Source organism: Eptatretus burgeri, chromosome 6, assembly GCF_056783735.1.
Source record: "Eptatretus burgeri isolate ZD-2024b chromosome 6, Ebu_testis_v1, whole genome shotgun sequence".
Taxonomy (NCBI): domain Eukaryota; kingdom Metazoa; phylum Chordata; class Myxini; order Myxiniformes; family Myxinidae; genus Eptatretus; species Eptatretus burgeri.
The window spans coordinates 109172611-109193809 of record NC_140966.1 but is presented as its reverse complement, the minus strand read 5'-3'; the positions used below and the strand labels follow the sequence as shown (position 1 = coordinate 109193809).

General features: G+C 39.9%; 1 protein-coding gene across 15 annotated transcripts in view; it reads right to left on the bottom strand.

The window, feature by feature from the left end:
* Positions 1 to 21199, bottom strand: part of LOC147025578 (protocadherin-20-like) — a 38378-nt gene that overhangs the window by 165 nt on the left and 17014 nt on the right. For 14 of the 15 annotated variants that reach the window (XM_085886680.1, XM_085886687.1, XM_085886686.1 and 11 more), the window contains 5 exons: positions 11697 to 12682; positions 8003 to 8342; positions 4466 to 4611; positions 1461 to 1755; positions 1 to 1075 (listed from right to left, as the gene is read on the bottom strand). The exon at positions 1 to 1075 is cut by the window's left edge and continues 165 nt beyond it. In XM_085886680.1, coding sequence (XP_085742806.1) covers positions 987 to 1075; positions 1461 to 1755; positions 4466 to 4611; positions 8003 to 8342; positions 11697 to 12682 — 1856 coding nt within the window. In that variant the 3' untranslated portion in view covers positions 1 to 986. The remainder of the gene's footprint in view (positions 1076 to 1460; positions 1756 to 4465; positions 4612 to 8002; positions 8343 to 11696; positions 12683 to 21199) is intronic. The other variant, XR_015059581.1, reaches the window with a different exon arrangement.

Below are 21199 nucleotides of genomic sequence, written 5' to 3'. Positions count from 1 at the left end.
GGGAGTGGGAGAGGGGACTGACTGGCCTGAGCAACCCTTCCCAACTGTGGAAAATTTTCCGCTGATCTGGAATTTAAATTCCACATGAGGTATCGTCATCGCACACTGTCCGACCGTCCGTCCGTCTCCAAGTTCCACTTCTCCGGCCAAACCGCTGTGCTGATCCGGCTGAAATTTGGCAGCAACGTTCCGCTCCTGACTGGTAACAGCAATGGCAAACCTCGTTCTGGTCACGTGACTTTAAGTAGGTCAAAATGGTCGACGAAAAATTTTGTCAAAAAAATCTTCTTCTCCAGGACCCACCAGTCAGAATGCTACCAAATTTGGGTTTCAACATTAGGACGTGGCCGTGTTGCTAAATCGCGGAGGCCATGCTGATCACTCGACCGGAAGTGCGTCAAAATGGCGGTCGCGCAAATTCCTTCCAAATTTTTATTTTCTCGACCCACCTGTCAGAATGCTATGAAATTTGGGTTTCAACATTCAGCCGCGGTAGGGATAATAATTATATTGCGGAGTTCATGCCAATCACATGACTGGAAGTGTGCCAAAATGGTGGACTCAGTAAATGCCTGGGAAATCACGTAAATTCCTTCAAAAACCTTCCTCTCCAGCCACACCAGTCGGAATGCTACCACATTTGGGTCACAACATTAGGACAGGGTAGGGATAAGCTACAGGTCCAGTGGTCCTATTTTCGAATCTTTTGGCGATTTATCATTGGTATTTATCCTTCCCAACTATGGCTGTACATACCCCAACACACGTGCTTCCCCTTGTGCTGGCAGGTTGTCATAAAGGCCAAACAAACCTGCCCCCCCCCCTTGTCACCTCATATCTACACACAGATCGGCTTTACATTTGAGTGAATCACAGTCCATTGCCACTTCCAACTGTGTTGGTTCATTCCAAACTCAGTCAATGAACGACATTTGACCATTTCTGCTGCTTCAGATATACGTCTTGCCAATATGGCATGACTTGCTTTATTGCCCGGGCAGTATGGATCGATGAGTTGTGTGAGCTTCGTCTGACATGAGGTGTGTTTCGTCATCAGGAACATCCCGAGCACCGGCTGGGAGGGTGAGAGGATGGAAGAGGATGGAAGGTAGGGGAAAAGTGAAGAATAAGTGATAAAGAAAACTTCCATCTGTTCTTCCTCTGTTTATTTTTACTAAACATTTCACAGATGGCTGTATTTACGGTCTGAACGAAGACGACAGGATAGTTCATCTGTTAACATGCGAGCCACATTCCAATATTTCTCGAACATGGTTGCCTGTCTTGCCGAATGATCTAACTTCATCTAAATCCAAAAGGCACAAGCTCAAATGATACAACAAATTGCCTGTTTTTTTTTTCACGTTTCTCCTTTATATAACCGACATACACGCTTCTCTAATGATTATCTTATCCTGCACTCTTCATTTCCCCCTTACAATGCTTCGCATTGTTCTCACCTCCATCTGGTGGCAAAAGCAGATCTCGACTCATTTCCTCGTGCACACAAGGCATAGCAGAACCTCGAGTCCATCGCACGGAGAGTTCATGTGGTGTTGAGATCGCACCGAACACTTCGCAAGACATGGAAGGATGTGTCACCTGAAACTGCTTTTCATCAGTCATTAAGTTCCTTGGTGGCAGGTACGGTAGAGCAGGTGACGTAGCTGACAATTGGTCAGGCACAACGAACAAATCGCTGCAACTGATCACATCACGACAGCAAAGGGCACAAGTTTGAGGATCATCTGAAGTCTAGGGAGGGGTGTTGGGATGTTGAGAATATCACCTCTAGAAATAGGTCATGGCAATTCCATACATTGTTGTTATCTTTGTTATCAAGTGCAAAAAATCAACTCCAGGCTGGTGCCAACAAAGCAATTTGCCCTTCACAGAACCAAAACAAGGGCCGTCACGGACCATCACGAGCTCTAATCGTGGGGCAGATACTGTATGTGAAAGAATTGTGCACTTTGTGATAAAAAGCATGCAAGTTGGCACAGCACGAAGTGAACATTCTCAGGGAGGAAGCAAAGCCCCCAAAATAACCCAGTTACGACCACCATCTTAGATTTCAAAATGGCTGTGCTCGTGCGATTGGTCGTTTGTCACGCATCGTATAATATTACAAGACATTGGGCACAGGACTTTGCCTCTTGCACGACTAGGTCTCCAGTAATAAGGTCCGCAAATCAACGAATGTGTTAAACGGAGAGCACATCTGCGAACACACGGACCCAAGCCAAAAGTATGATATTCTTGAAATGAGTTTTGTGTGTCAAACAATTTTGTTGCGCTTGCTCATTTACTGTGGGATGGTCATTATCCAACATGTACTTATTACACCTCTTCCAGCTGGCAGCATCCTTTATTCTGCTTCTATGCTCCTTGGTCTTGGAGTTCAACTCCACAGCAACAATGGGTGCAGGCCCTCAATGTCAGACACGAGATCAGAGCTGTCTTTCGAAACAGCCTGGCGTCCTGGCTTACTCGCCAAACTCTCTGCCTATAGCATCCAAGGTCAACTCCACACATGACTTACTGACTTCCTTCACTCTCGGAGCCAACATGCGGCACTCAAAGGAATCCTTTCGTCTCCTCTATCTGTCAAGGCTGGAGTACCCTCAGGCAGTGTTCTGGGCTCTTCATCAATGATCTCTCTGACTCTGGAAAATCCCCTTGATATATTTGCGGATGAGCCCCCCACCCTCTCCCCCCCCTGCCATGACATCTGTCATCCTACAGAAAGGCAAACTGCAGCATCTTTCCTTTCTTCAGATGTTGAAAAACAAAATCACAAGATGGTCAAACTCTTGGAATATGTATTTCAATCCAAACAAATCTCATATTCTCATGTTCCCTCTATGAAATGACCCATCTGGCAAACCCTCCGATCTATTTTCTTAGCAATCCTCTTGGGGAAGATCGGTCATTCAAACTCCTGAGTCTCACTCTGAGCCATGATCTTTATTGGTCCTTGATGATCTATACAAAGTCCTTGACTGGCACACCTGAACTCTAGTACACATGCAGGGCCTTCATCCACAGCTTGATGGAGTATTGCTCTCCCCTCTGGGCTGACACTACTGAAACCAAGGCCTTCAACATTATTGTAATCTCCCACGATAAAGTTGAGTCTATTGGCCGATCACTGTCCCATCACAGGCAGGTCGATGGTCTCTCCGTCTTCTACTGCCTCCTTTCTGGTCTTTGTCCCCCACCCCAAGGTTTCTGCAGGGTGCACACGGTCCACCAGCAACCCCCTTCTGGTGAAACTCCTGAAATCCAGGATCAGTGCTCACCTCCACTCATTCATTCATCTTTTTACTCCCTGTGGAACCAACGTCCACATTCTCTTCAATCTCACTCTTCCCTCCTGGTCTTCAAGACAGATGTTCACCACCATCTGAGATCATCCCCATCCCAAAACCATGATCTTTTGTACATCCAGTATACCACCCACCACCACCACTCTTTCCAAATTTTCAATTTTTCCTTCCTCATAGTTTCCTTCTGTATCCATCTTGTCCACCCCATGTATTCTTTCCTACCCCCATTGTTTGTCCAAGTCTCCCTCTATTTTGTCCTTAAAATCAGCTGTTGGTGTTTTTAAACTCTCCCTCTCTCCCTCTCTCCCTCTTTCCCTCTCTCCCTCTCTCTCGTGCTGTTATGTCCTGATCCATCAGTGCTCTAGCTCTTCCACGAGCCTCAACTGTATTCAGAAAAAATACCACTGCCTTCATCTGATGTGGCTATTTGAAAAGCAAGTAACAAATGCAACTAAAGCTAATTAGGGTCTCAGACCAAACTCGAGCGACACTCTTCAACGTCGCGACGTTGAGCGATATGCTTCCACCCACATTATTACCTCATTTTCCATACTTGTACCAAGTTTGATTTAAGTCCCTTCAGCTGTTCTCAATAAGTAATCCTTCTGGTTCATCTTTGAACCTTCTTTTGAACCTTCGAACATTCTTTTAAAAATGTAATCAGTTAATCTTTGCATAATAGTATGTACCTACACCAAGTTTGGTCAAAATCCTTTCACCGGTTCACAAGTTACATCGGCAACAAAATTTTTACCTCATGGGACCTCTGACCTTTGACTTCTTGACCCCATAATCTAATCAGTTTACCCTTACATCATAATACATACCTGTACCAAGTTTGACTTCGATCCCTTCAGCTGTTCTTAAGTTATCGCGGGAATGAAAACCGATGACAGACACACAGCCAACCCGAATCAGCCGTGATACGGTATCTGCACAATTGCTTCAAATTATGACAAATACGGTATCTGCCACATGATTACATTTATCAGTTCAGGCTTAATGATCATTCAAGAGCTTCAACATCTATTTTGTGCACGATCCAATCCATGTGCCCATCTCGCACCAAAGCTGTACCACTGAGCCCCTGCAGCGCCCCGTTTCCGTGCAGTGCCCTGTGCTGTGAGATAACTGACCTGCTGGCTGCAGAAGGTGTTGTCCAAGGGTAGGTGGGCGAGGTTGCAATCCAATGACAAAATAGAGTGTGTGGGTAATGTTGGCCATTTGCGGTTGCTTTGATGATAGTGAAATGCCAGATCAGGGATGGACTCTCTGCCAAAAACTGCATATCAACGAAAGTTGGAAACAAGAGGGTTGTTATACAGGCCACAGATGATACAACAATGTGCACAATCATCTTTGTGATAGGGTTATCAAATGAACAAGAACACGTAATAACACACAATTAAATAAACCCGATATAGAAAATAAAACACCTTATAACTAGAAGGGCACTCGGGAGAGTGCATACCTCCGCCACGCAATGCCTGATCAAGTGGAACATATAGAGCCCAATACATTTTTGAGATATCATGCTATGTATCTCTCAATCGTGAAGAATCACTTAAAAAATTCTCAGATCCGGATCCGAATTCGAATGTTCACCAAAATTTAGCGTTGCTGTCCTTGGCTGGCCACCTACACACAAAAATTTTTTTTTCAGAATGATTGCTTGAAAACTGTGGCCAAAATTGTGACAAACAAACAAACAGACAGACAGAATAAAAAGACGACGACGTCGTGCAGAGCACGAAGCTTGCAAAATTCATAACACAAATATGACCTCAAAAATAATTGGTGGTTCAATTGAATGACCAAATATTAAACTCCTCTTCAAATTTCAAGTCAATAGGATGAAATTTAAGGATTTTAGAAATCTCACCTCAGTTGTTGACCTTTAGCCAATGTTGACCTTTTGACCTTTTGACCTCAAAAACAGTAGGCTTCTTCCTTGTGACAAACTCTACCATGTGGTGAAGTTTCATGAGGATAAAAATCTATATAAATAAATAAATAAATAAATAAATAAATAACAATAATAATAAAAAAATCATGAGGATCAGTGAAAATTTGTGACCTGTAGGCGATAAACATAGACAGACAGACAGACAGAAAATGCTCCAGACCCTCATACTTGGCGAAATTTTTTTTTTTCGCCAACTAACAAAGGGGTGGGGGAAAAGTTGTTTTCCTCAGCAGTTTCCCCATAAGTACCATGAGTGTCGTGAGGAAAGGCTTTGAGGAGAGGAACTCCAGCAAATACTTCTCTGCAAGGTCATAAAGTCTTTGGACTGAGATAGTCCATGTAAGAATGTTTGGTTTTGGAGTGTTCATCCTCAAAGAGTGAGGAGGACCTCACAGGTTTAGAATAATGAGGTTGAAGTGATTGTGATGAGGTCCTCAGAGGTTTAGAATAACGAGGTTGAAGTGATTATGACGAGTTTCTCAAAGGTTAAGAATAACAAGGTTGAAGTGATTGTGATTAGGTATTCAGAGGTTTAAAATAACAAGGTTGAAGTGATGGTGATGAGGTCCTCACAGGTTTGGAATAATGAGGTTGAAGTGATTGTGACGAGGTCCTCACAGGTTTAGAATGAGGTTGAAGTGATTGTGACGAGGTCCTCACAGGTTTGGAAATAATGAGGTTGAAGTGATGGTGATGAGGTCCTCACAGGTTTGGAATAATGAGGTTGAAGTGATTGTGACGAGGTCCTCACAGGTTTAGAATAATGAGGTTGAAGTGATTGTGACGAGGTCCTCACAGGTTTGGAATAATGAGGTTGAAGTGATTGTGACAAGGTAGCGCACAAAGTGGTGCCAGTGGTGATTCTACTTCAAGTGCAATGCAAAGAGAGTGATACATGGACATTCCGAGGTCGATTACCCATTTGGGATTATTATTATAAGGGTTGGCAGGAGAGCCTGGAGGTGGCACATTCATCTGTTTAGAGCATGGTTCATGATCTCTGTCTGACCTCCTCTCACCATTCCTTTGGACTCCGTCACAGTTAATCGACTCTGCACATCTTTCTGCTCCTCTATTAGCAATGGTTGGAGCCCCTCAATCTCAAACAATTATAATTCAGGACCGTCTCCCTGGACATATCTTGGGCATTCGGCAGTTTGGCAGTGTGCTCTGCCTGTGACATGGAAGGCCTTCATTTCTATATTTCTGAATTCCTCCACTCACGCAGTCAACCTGTTGCTTTAAATTGTCCATTACAAATCGGTGTTGCAACTGCTACTGCTTACTGCACCCTCAAGTCGATCATCATGTGTTTAATACGCTGCCTCAACGTGCTCACATACTGACTGCTGCCCTGGTTTATGAATTCAGAGATTGTGCCCATGCATTGTTTCTGTGCATTTGCTTTGTTTCGGATTGGTTTAAGATAATCTGGGTAATTTTGTTCAAGGTGTAAATGGTAAACTAGATATCTGCGATCACAAAGTGATCACCAAGGGTAAGCCTCTCCTGGCACGCACAATCCAATGATGACTGTATTTTGTTTGGTCCACCATCTGACCTTGACCTTCAACATTTAGGGATAGTGTGTAAATGAGAAAATGCATCCCCATCTCCAATCTATCCAAAAAAACTCAACATCATGAAAATTGGAGGGAAATTATTCAAGTTCTGATCAAAAAAGATTAAAAAAAAAAAAGAAAAACCAAAAAAGAGGTCACAATTCTAAAAAAAAAAAAGAGGTCACACAATCCTAAAAAAGTCAGTCAAGGACACAAATCAAATATCAGGTGTATGACTTCAATGCAGGTACACTATTATGATACAAGAACATCTTGGAAGGCAAAGAGGTCTTTGAGATCCTGCATTCTCCTCCCATCCCTTCCTCTCCCTCATCCCACCCATTACCCTACCTCCTCTCACCCCACCCCCTTCCCTCCACACTCGCACCACACCCCTTCTTCTCCGCACCTCATCGTGTACTCCCACCTCACACCTCTCCTCCCTCCTCCTCCCACCCCACACCTCTCCTCCGCCCAGACTCCCAGTCCACCTCCCCCAACGCCTCCCCCCAGATTCCCAACCCACCCCTTCCCCTTTTCTCAGACTCCCAGTCCACCTCCCCCAACCCCTCACTTCAGACTCCCACCCCACCCCTTCCCCTCCCTCCTCCAACCTCTTCACGCCATGTGCTCCCTGAAGAAATTGTGTAAACGACGATCCCAGGAAGGGCAGATTTCCGAGACTTCACTGTGTCGTTTTATGAAATAGTTTGTGATTATGAAAACTGTACAAAACCCATCCCGGACATTTCAGGAACTAAAGAACAATATTCGTAGAGAAATCCTTTACATTCAGTTGGAAACACTGGCATCAGTGATGGAGTGTGTTGTGCAGTGGCCACAATTTTGTGTGTATCTCCATGGGGGTCACTTACTGGATGTGATTTTCATGAAATAAATCGTGAACAATCTCCAAAGTGTGTTCTTTCATTTCGATCTTACATATTTAGAACAACATACTTCTCATTTCCGACATTGTTGTTTGAAATACAGTCACGACTTTTGGCAGACCCTGTAGAAACTCTAACTTTTTAGCCTTTTACGGCATGAAAAATAATGGAAGATAAAATAACAAGCAAAACAATGGAGAGAGAGACAGAGAGAAAGAGACAGAGAGAAAGAGGCAGAGAGATTGTGATGATAACCTTGTTCATTGCAGCCATGAAATTCCATATGTTCATCATGACTCGTGCGCTGGTTCTTCATGCAGGGCGCGAAGCCACTGATATGATCGGTATGGAGTTCACCATTTCGTCCGTGCCGTCGTTCATGGTGGCGCCGAGTGGGCTTGGTTTCCACTCGTTTACGACAATGTGTGTACCCACCTTGTTTGCACAGGTAAACAATCACCATGCATCCTGCCACGGCAAGCATGGACAATGCGAGTCCAAGTCCAGGAGCAAAATGTCGACCCAGTTTCATATGATGCAGCCTTGTGTTGTTAGCCGGCTGAATGGACGTTTTCCACGGCAAGTTGTTCAGGCTCTGATGTGGAAGTTATGGAAAAAAGGCAGGAAGGAAATTGAAGGAGGAGGATGAGGGATAAATTGGAGAGAAGAAGTTTGTAGAGAAAAAAGAACGTGTTATAAATGAGGATGACAAGACTCATCCGATGGCAATAAACGGGAGAACTTGTGGATGTGGATAACTTGTGTAATAAATAAAACGAATTACAAAATTATCATTAAACTCCATGTCTTTGGACCTGTTTGGTAAAAACTTTGGAAGTGGGATTGGAAGGGTTATTGGAGTAAATCTTTCCCAAATTACACTGTGTGATATAATTACAAGTACAATTCAATTGTCCCTCTTCCATGCGCCTCGACTTGGTATCGTAATATCCATTTCTTAATGATGCTGTTACAAACAATCTTGAGATAAATTATAAAATGCATTTGGAATGAAGTTGTTCTCTAAAGGTAACGTATGCCTTCACGTTACGCTTTTTCTGCTTTGACAAAAATGGATTCAAACCCTCAACTCCAAGGATTGTCCGTGTCGTCATCATCAGCCATTTTAACTGCACTTCCTTCATTACTCCACATAACATGTCTGTACCACCTTAACCGAGCCTCATCAACATTCTCTACAACACGTCGATCTCTTTGCTTCCTATTCTATCTGCCAATGACACCCCTTCAATCCATCGCAGCATCCTCACTTCTTTCCTGCCAAGTGACTGCTCTTCCTTCTTGTGCAATACCCAAGTCTCAGTACCATACATCACTGTTTTGTACATCTTAACATTAATCTTCATTTGTATTCTTCTGTCTCCCATAACTGCCACGTCCCTCCAAGTTCTTCTACCCTGCCCCTTACATTTGCCTCGCATCCCCCTTTCTCATCAATTATCAATCCTACAAGTACCTAAAACCTCTCCACCTTCTTCAGTTGTTCATCGTTTACATCCTGAACTACAATCGCTTTCGACTCTCCTCTCATCACCACCTCTGTTTTCTCGGCGTTTACTTTCAGACCATTCTTGACCAATGGTTTCTGCCAGCTCAGCCACATTCTCAACTCAACTGACTCTGCTATCAGTGGGAGGTCATCCGTGTAGAGCATCTCCCAATGTCTCCTGCTCAGCACATCCATCATGATGATGAAAAGCAGAGGGCTGACTACCAATCGCTGATGTAACCCGACCTTGATTTCAAACTCATCTGCCAATCCAGCTATTGTTCTTACGCTCGTTTTTACTTCCTTGTACATTGCCTTGATGACTTTTATTTGCTTTTCTTATATCCCTTTCGTCCTCAAGTACCAATAAAGAACCTCCCTTGGTACTCAGTCGTATGCCTTTCGGAGGCCAACTAAGGTGTCGTGGAGCTTTTTGTTGCCTTCAAGAAACTTCTCGTGCATCTGTTGTAAAATAAATAAAGATCGCATCAACGGTTCCCTTTCCTGGTACAAAACCCCCAAAATTAAATTTTTTTGTCCTTTCATGCACTTCCAATGTCCGAGCTGTATCTCGGAATGAAAATTTGCATCAATATAAAAGGTATGAAGGGTTGACATAATTTTCAGGTCGTGACCCAATTGGACATTTTACCATTTTTCACCAGCAGTCGAATGAGGTTCCTCTTATCAGAATGAAATTGCCCTTTCTCGATAGCCGAGAGCAAGACACGTTTACGCTTAATTTACATCAAACCCCTCCGGGTTAAAGGTCAAATTCAAATGGCAGTCTGAAAGAAAAAACAAACAAACAAACAAAAAAAAAAACCACGGTCACGGTCGAATGGTGGTCTGAAAGAAATAACGCATTTTCTGTCATCGGTCAATTTTGCCGATGGAGGATCTCAAAGACTGCTTGCCCTTCCAAGGTGTTCTTCAGTCATAACAGTGTACCTGCACTGAAGTTGTGCACCTGGTATTTGATTCGTGTCTTTGACCGATGTTTTGACGATTGTGACCTAATTCACAAAAACACCTTTTTGATCATAACTTGAGTAATTTTCCTCCAATTTTCATGATGTTAAGATTTTTGGAAAGATTGTAGAAGGGACACATTTTCTAAATTTACACTCTATCCCTAAGTGTTGATGGTCAAGGTTATACGATGGTCCGAAAAAAAAAAAATGCCATCGCAGGCACTGGGGGAGGTTTTTTTTTTTTTGGAATACACTGTTGAGGCTCAGCTAGGCTTACCCTTGGCGGTCGCTTTGTGATCGCAGATACCTTGTTCCTCTGTTGTTGCCGCACTCCAAAAGGATCGCCCTTTTGCTTATAGATAGACACCACGATGCTGCTATCCCAGTCTTTTGGCATTCTCTCTTCGTTCCACACTTTCCTTAGTAGCTGGTTAACCCATTCCTCGACGTCTTCTCCGAAAGCTTTTATCATATCAATAGTGGTTCCAGAGGGTCAGGCGGCTTTCCCATTTTTCATTCAATTGATCACCTTCCTAACCTCATCCCTTGCGATTGTTGATTCTGGCCCCTGTGTTGACTCTACATCCATTAATTATTCTCCATTGTTGTTTCAACATTTAGCATTTTCGCAGATCATCAAAGTACTCCTTCCACCAGTCTTTTATCTCTTTATCACCAGTCAAGAGATTACCATTCTGGCCTCTGACAAATTATACTTGCCCAACATCCACCGCTGCAGTCGCCCTAATCTTTAAATTCTTATTAATATCCTTCTTTCCCTCTTTTGTGTCTAACATTTCAAATCAACCCTTCCAGTAATCATTTCCTACTCTCTCCAGTGCTTTCTTCACTCCGCTGTCGCAAGTTTCAGACTCTGCTTTACTTACATCGTCCCTCGCTCAGTCCCTGGCACTTCTTAAAGGCTTCCTTTTTACATTTCATCACCGCTTACACTTCCTCATTCCACAATCATGATTTATTATCTATCTTCTGACCTTTCTTGGTTTTTCCACGCACCGGCGTTGCTGTATTTATAACAACATTCTTCAAATTACTCCAGTCCTGATCAACATCTCCTGATGGCTCATACCTTTCCCTGAAAACATTTCCATCTTCACACATTTTAACTTCGAATTTCTTTTTTTCTCGCAATCTTTTCTTCCTTCTTTTTCATCATTTTCATGTCGGTCACCAAAAGTGGATGCTGTGTAGTTAAAGCCTTTCCGGTATTACCTTACTGATAAACATATTTTGCTTATCTCTTTTTATAACAAGAATGTAATCAACCTGGCTCATACTTGGCCCACTTTCATACATTATTAAATGAAACAAGAATGTCATTTTTTTTTAACCAAGAATGTAATCAACCTAGCTCATACTTGGCCCACTTCGATACCAACCACCCCTCCAAACACAAACACAGTGTATATTTGAATTGCTCTCAGATTCTAATTATCCTACTCACCTGTTTCACCAAGGTTTGAATACAAGTCGACCTTGCATCTGTATCATTCACCAGGATGTGAAGCCAGCGGACTGGTCCACACCGAGCATTCGGCCGTCCCAAGTCACACGTCCTGAAACCCAGCCGAAACAGGCCACGGTCTTCGGGAATTATGTCACGTGCCAGTCGTAAAAGACCATCCGCATGACCCAGCGAAAACAACACTCGCCCGACATTATGAGACCGGTGACCGTTGCGACTGGTCTTGCTTCCATTACAAGTACCGGAAACCATAATTTCCTGGATGATCTTAGAAGCCCATGCCAGCTCAAATGTGATCATCCCATTGCTTCCAGCATCGAGGTCCACAGCATGTAACATGTAAATCTCTGACTGTCTGATGCTGGATGTTTGTACAAAGACCCACTCACTATCTGTGTGGGGCTTAATCCAGGTGGGAAAGTTATCATTTTCATCTTCAATTTCTAACACAACCTGTGATTCTGCCTTCAACGGAGGCCGTCCACCATCCGTTACTATGACGATGAATTCGAGTCTCGATCCATCTCGTTCTCGATCCAACGGACGAGTCGTACGCAGTTCACCACTTTGAGCATCAATCCGCAGGCCCGAATTACCGATACCCACCAATGAGTAGTTCAGAACTCCATTGCAACCGGAGTCAAGATCATAGGCAGTAAGTTCACCAAGAAGGCTCGCAGGACGGTTCTCGATCACAACAAATCTAAATGAAGAACTTGTAAATACGGGTTTGTGATCGTTAGCATCGAGAACATGGAGCAGCAGGATAGCATGACTACGACGTGCTGGTTCGCCACAGTCACTGGCAGTGACATTCAGCTCATATTTGGACCTTTCTTTATGGTCCAGTTGGCGAGACGTACGAAGGTAGCCATTGACTGGATCCAGAGATAGGTACTTCGGAGCATTACACAGTGTGTAGCGGATGGTCCCGTTGGATCCAGCGTCAGGGTCCCTTGCTTGAACTGCGAGGACAAACAGACAAGGACACCACCAATAAACCCATACCATGGTCAGACTGCATGATAGGAAATTAGAGTTCCTTGGAATTCGAGACAAAGTATTAAATCAAGCCCAGAAAAGGATTCAAGGGGGGGGGGAGGGGGAGGGGAAGGAAGAAACAATAAAAATTAAAATTGATCAACAAGTTTGAACAACAATGCATTGCTGAAGAATACAAAATGAACTGTTAGCCTTCCCACAAATTCCTTGCTTTCCTTGCTGTACATTTGCAATAAATCCCATTACCATGCCACATAACTTTCCTCGCTGCTGGTTTAAATAATTGTGTTGTTAGAAATGTTCCCAGCTCGTATTTGTCTTTTCCTCCATTGGTCCAGCATGGCCCACACCCTAGCTTAGCCAGGACGTTATTCCCCAATCATCTGTTCAATATCCGGTACATACTTGGCAGCTTCATTCGGCTGCACTTGATCCAGTAGGTCACCTAAATAACGCAAGTACATACTGAGGGCATGATTACCCAATAAGGAGGTCACATGTCATTAGATAAACAGTTGTTAGATGGAGGACCCTAAGTCACGTGGTCAAGTTATTGGCGTTCGCGGTCGATTAGCAACCCGCCGTGACACAAAGTTATTTGTGTGCAAAGGCCTGCGATTCCTGGTGAGTCTGGAGAGGAACTCAAGACAGCCCCTCCCTCATGGTTCCCCCGCAATGCCGGGTCTGCAACAATATTATACACATCACACACATTATACATATTATACACATCACACATATTTTTATTTTACACATAATACAATCACACATGTTGTAAATATTATACACATCAAACACATCACACACATAAATCTTATACACATGATAAATATTATACACATTAAACACATCACGCACATTATACATATTATACACATCACACATATTTTTATTTTACACATAATACAATCACACATGTTGTAAATATTATACACATCAAACACATCACACACATAAATCTTATACACATGATAAATATTATACACATTAAACACATCACGCACATTATACATATTATACACATCACACATATTTTTATTTTACACATAATACAATCACACATGTTGTAAATATTATACACATCAAACACATCACACACATAAATCTTATACACATGATAAATATTATACACATTAAACACATCACGCACATTATACATATTATACACATCACATACACATTATAAATATTATACACATAATACACATCACACATGTTGTAAATATTATACACATCAAACACATCACACACATAAATCTTATACACATGATAAATATTATACACATTAAACACATCACGCACATTATACATATTATACACATCACACATATTTTTATTTTACACATAATACACATCACACATGTTGTAAATATTATACACATCAAACACATCACACACATAAATCTTATACACATGATAAATATTATACACATTAAACACATCACGCACATTATACATATTATACACATCACATACACATTATAAATATTATACACATAATACACATCACACATGTTGTAAATATTATACACATCAAACACATCACACACATAAATCTTATACACATGATCAATATTATACACATTAAACACATCACGCACATTATACATATTATACACATCACACACATTATAAATATTATACATATACACATCACACATGTTGTAAATATTATACACATCAAACACATCACACACATAAATCTTATACACATGATAAATATTATACACATTAAACACATCACGCACATTATACATATTATACACATCACACATATTTTTATTTTACACATAATACACATCACACATGTTGTAAATATTATACACATCAAACACATCACACACATAAATCTTATACACATGATAAATATTATACACATCACGCACATTATACATATTATACACATCACATACACATTATAAATATTATACACATAATACACATCACACATGTTGTAAATATTATACACATCAAACACATCACACACATAAATCTTATACACATGATAAATATTATACAGATTAAACACATCACGCACATTATACATATTATACACATCACACACATTATAAATATTATACATATAATACACATCACACATGTTGAAAATATTATACACATCAAACACATAAATCTTATACACATGATAAATATTAAACACATCATTACAGATTAAACACATCACGCACATTATACATATTATACACATCACACACATTATAAATATTATACATATAATACACATCACACATGTTGTAAATATTATACACATTAAACACATCACGCACATTATACATATTATACATATCATACACATTATAAATATTACACATCACACATGTTGTAAATATTATACACATCAAACACATCACACACATACATCTTATATACATGATAAATATTATACACATTAAACACATCACGCACATTATACATATTATACACATCACACACATTATACATATTATACACATCATACACATTATAAATATTATACACATCACACATATTATACATATTACGCACAATATAAATATTATACACATTAAACACATCATGCACATTATACATATTATACACATCATACACATTATAAATATTATACATATAATACACATCACACATGTTGTAAATATTATACACATTAAACACATCACGCACATTATACATATTATACACATCACACACATTATAAATATTATACACATTAAACACATCATGCACATTATACATATTATACACATCACATACACATTATAAATATTATACACATAATACACATCACACATGTTGTAAATATTATACACATCAAACACATCACACACATAAATCTTATACACATGATAAATATTATACACATTAAACACATCACGCACATTATACATATTATACACATCACACATATTTTTATTTTACACATAATACACATCACACATGTTGTAAATATTATACACATCAAACACATCACACACATAAATCTTATACACATTATAAATATTATACACATTAAACACATCACGCACATTATACATATTATACACATCACATACACATTATAAATATTATACACATAATACACATCACACATGTTGTAAATATTATACACATCAAACACATCACACACATAAATCTTATACACATGATAAATATTATACACATTAAACACATCACGCACATTATACATATTATACACATCACACATATTTTTATTTTACACATAATACACATCACACATGTTGTAAATATTATACACATCAAACACATCACACACATAAATCTTATACACATGATAAATATTATACACATTAAACACATCACGCACATTATACATATTATACACATCACATACACATTATAAATATTATACACATAATACACATCACACATGTTGTAAATATTATACACATCAAACACATCACACACATAAATCTTATACACATGATCAATATTATACACATTAAACACATCACGCACATTATACATATTATACACATCACACACATTATAAATATTATACATATACACATCACACATGTTGTAAATATTATACACATCAAACACATCACACACATAAATCTTATACACATGATAAATATTATACACATTAAACACATCACGCACATTATACATATTATACACATCACACATATTTTTATTTTACACATAATACACATCACACATGTTGTAAATATTATACACATCAAACACATCACACACATAAATCTTATACACATGATAAATATTATACACATCACGCACATTATACATATTATACACATCACATACACATTATAAATATTATACACATAATACACATCACACATGTTGTAAATATTATACACATCAAACACATCACACACATAAATCTTATACACATGATAAATATTATACAGATTAAACACATCACGCACATTATACATATTATACACATCACACACATTATAAATATTATACATATAATACACATCACACATGTTGAAAATATTATACACATCAAACACATAAATCTTATACACATGATAAATATTAAACACATCATTACAGATTAAACACATCACGCACATTATACATATTATACACATCACACACATTATAAATATTATACATATAATACACATCACACATGTTGTAAATATTATACACATTAAACACATCACGCACATTATACATATTATACATATCATACACATTATAAATATTACACATCACACATGTTGTAAATATTATACACATCAAACACATCACACACATACATCTTATATACATGATAAATATTATACACATTAAACACATCACGCACATTATACATATTATACACATCACACACATTATACATATTATACACATCATACACATTATAAATATTATACACATCACACATATTATACATATTACGCACAATATAAATATTATACACATTAAACACATCATGCACATTATACATATTATACACATCATACACATTATAAATATTATACATATAATACACATCACACATGTTGTAAATATTATACACATTAAACACATCACGCACATTATACATATTATACACATCACACACATTATAAATATTATACACATTAAACACATCATGCACATTATACATATTATACACATCATACACATTATAAATATTACACATATAATACACATCACACATGTTGTAAATATTATACACATCACACACATAAATCTTATACACATGATAAATATTATACACATTAAACACATCACGCACATTATACATATTATACACATCACACACATTATAAATATTATACACATTAAACACATCATGCACATTATACATATTATACACATCATACACATTATAAATATTATACATACAATACACATCACACATGTTGTAAATATTATACACATCAAACACATCACACACATAAATCTTATGCACATGATAAATATAATACACATTAAACACATCACACACATTATACACATCACACACATTATGAATATTATACACATCACACATATTATAAACATAACACACATTTTGTTTGTAACCCTACTCTTCTAAGCTCCCAAGGATAATCGCCACAAAACTTTATAGGATAACATTGTTTTCCACGGTGCACCTAAATATGGGTTTTAAATATTCATTTTCTCACAATTCATAAATTATAAACACCTGAGCTGCCACCTGTCACCATCTCAGCAAGGATGGATCCACAAAAACAATGCTTCATAAAAAGCCCATTTTCTTTGGGAAATAAACCCAAATGCCTGTATAATTGGTGAGGTGGTGATCTCCGATTATGAAATATGAAAAATAAGAGTGTGTATTATTGGTATAAACGGGAATTCAGTGTAAAAAATTCATTGAGGAAATATCATAGTGGGTGCAGCCGGTAACTTTGGCAACCATTCATTTTTGGGGGATTTTCACGTGCTTTCTGGTCCCGATCACAGAAATATTCAATCACAGGTGAGATATATTTCATTTCTTACAATATTATTGATATCTCCAACCTCTTAACGATGTCTTATCAAAGGGGTCATTCAAAAATTATGTAACTAACATGTGGGGGTTGCGTTTGGAGTGGGGTGGGTGTGTATCCATACGTCTGAGTTTTACACTCACAGGGGGTTCAGGGGCGGGGGGCGGTTTCAGAGCTTTTACATGACGACCTTTTTCATTAGATATTGAAAACGAGCTGTAAAAGGACTTTTTGGACGTTTCTGGATGAGCTTTATCATCACCTTGAATGAGGTTCTGATTGAGCTTTTCTCTATTAGTCATGGCTTTGCCGAGAGATCTCACTGTAAATGGTCGATGGAAGAAGAAAAAAAAAAGAAAAAAAAAAGGTGGCACCACCTCCCTGGGAAGAGGAAGAAGAGTCTGCAGCAGTAAAATAGGTTGTCCATCTCAATATATAAAACCAAAATGGTCTTTTGTTTGTGACCTTACTGCTTTGAGCTCCCAAAGTTAATTCATGACAAAACTTTCTTGATCAGATTTTTAACCGCAATGCACCGAAATACACGTTCCAAACAGTCATGATGAGGTCATTTGGCCCACTATTGCTGTGTTGCATTCCAGAGTTAATTTATTTACTAACATGAGATAATTTCTTTACTACAGCCTCACTGATTTACACCCTGTCTGGCCTGTAGACACCAATAGACCCTTTACACCCCTTAGACTCTTTAATATCCATTTAGACCCTTTTTAGACGGAAAGACCGTGTTCGACACTTTTCAGACCCTTTGGACACTTCTTTTTTTTTTTTTTTTTGTATACCTTGGTCGAGGCTCGTATGAGAGCGAACACACAACTCACAGCAAGGAGGCATGAGACAAGAGGGGCGGGAGTGGAAGGGACAAAACATTGGGGAACAGACACAGGTGAACTGTGGAAGGGAGAGGGATGGGGATGGGACGGGGAACATGGCGAGGAGAAGATGGACATTACAGGGACTTTCAGGAAGGAAAGCAGAAGAATTGAAGGAAGTGGGCTTGGGTGGATTATCGGGGGTAGAAAAGATCGAGGATTTGGATGGGGGAAGATAATAGGTGGTGGTGAACAGCTGTTTTGAAAGCCTGGAGGGAAGAATGGGAAAGAATAGAGTGAGGAAGTTTATTCCAAAGGCAGGAAAAAAGAGGAATGAAAGAGTGAAGATGAGCAGTGATTCGTGATTTTGGTAGTTTTACCAGAAGGGGGTTGTTGGCGGACCTTGAGCGCCCTGTGGAAATGTGGTTGGGACAAATCGCAGAGAGAGCAGGGGGGGCAAGGCTGGAGAGGAGTCGGTAGAAGACAGAAAGACCACCGACCAACCTGCGGTGATTGAGTGAGAGGCCCAAAGACTCAGCTTCATTGCGGGAGATGCCAATGATCTTAAATTCCCTGGTTTCGACAGCGTGAAGTCGAGAAAGGTGGGAGGCAGGAGCACCAGCCCAGAGGGGAGAGCAGTACTCCATCAGGCTACGGACAAAAGCTTTGTAAGTGGTCAGGAGCTCAAGAGGGCCGAGGAAGGACTTTGCACGACGGAGGATTCCCAGTCGGCGACTGGCTTTTGAGGCAAGGTTGGAAATGTGACTTTCCCAGGAAAGGTCATGGCAGATAGTGAGACCCAGAAGCTTGAAAGAAAAGACTTCTTCCAGAGGATTGTTGAGAAAGTGGATGGGGGGGGGGGTTTGTAAACGGTCCTTTCGAAGAGACATAGTGAGAGTGTGAGATTTGTCTGGATTGAAAGACATGTTCCACGTGTTGGACCAGTTTGTGATTTTATCCAGATCTGCAGTGAGCGAAGAAGCTGCTGCTTGCCGGTCTGAGGGATGACAGATGGTACGGCAGAGGGTGGAGTCATCGGCAAAGAGAAATAGAGGATTTTCCAGAGAGTCCGAGAGATCATTGATGAAAACCAGAAAAAGAACAGGGCCCAGAACGCTACCTTGAGGAACTCCAGCCTGCACAGGAAGAGGGGATGAAAGAACTCCATTTAGGGCCACACGTTGACTGCGACAGGAGAGGAAGTCTGCGAGCCATGAGTGGAGATGTCCTTGAATACCATGGGAAGAGAGTTTGGTGAGTAGGGCAGGGTGCCAGACTGTGTCAAAAGCACGTGATATGTCCAGGGATACGGCTCGGATTTCCTGTCTGGCATTGAGGACCTCCATCCATTGATGGGAGAGCAGTAGCAGCATATCCAGGGTAGAGTGACCTGGTCTGAAACCATTTTGCTCTTTTTTCCCTTACACCCCTTTGACCCTTAAAAAACTTTTGACCCCTTTATGACCATTAAAACATTTTAGATTCCTTTTTGACCTTTTAAAACCCTTAAGGCACTCTAGACCCCTCCACACCCTTTAAAAAAAAAAATAGAAAAAAAGATTCCCCCAAAAATCGTTTTGATGACGTTTTTTTTCATGCACCATTCACGTTGCATCACAAGTTGCGATGATGAATCAAAACTGATATCCTAAAGTAAAACTGATGTAAAAAGGTGAAATTGAAACTACTGATCTATGGATCATCGAATGGGAAATCAGAATGAAATGCTGTGATAAATACTCAATGGAATTCGCTGAAAGCAAAGCTTTGGGGAGGATAGAGAGGGGGGAGCAGGTTGGGGGACAAAACAAGTGATGTGGAGAAGGTTAGGTGTCTGTCGGTGGTTGGTTGGCATGGAAAGAACTTTGGTGATCTTTCATCAGGCGGTAGGCCCAAAACGGGCCTAAATCCGTTTCCCAGCCAAGCTTTCATCATATCACCCTCACTCCCAAGCAGTACTTCGGAGGTCCAACAAGCATGGATTGGAAATCTCTGCTGGTGGAATGGACCGAGGTTGCCATGGTTACCAGCTCCACTTACTGCGATATCTGCACACTGAATATTTACACTGAATTCTCGTTTCCTCCAATACACACTCATTTGAGGTGAGACGTCGATGAGCCCGTCAGTGACGGGTACCCTGCTAGTACAAATATATATGAAGATGAAAAAGCACGGTGCGTGA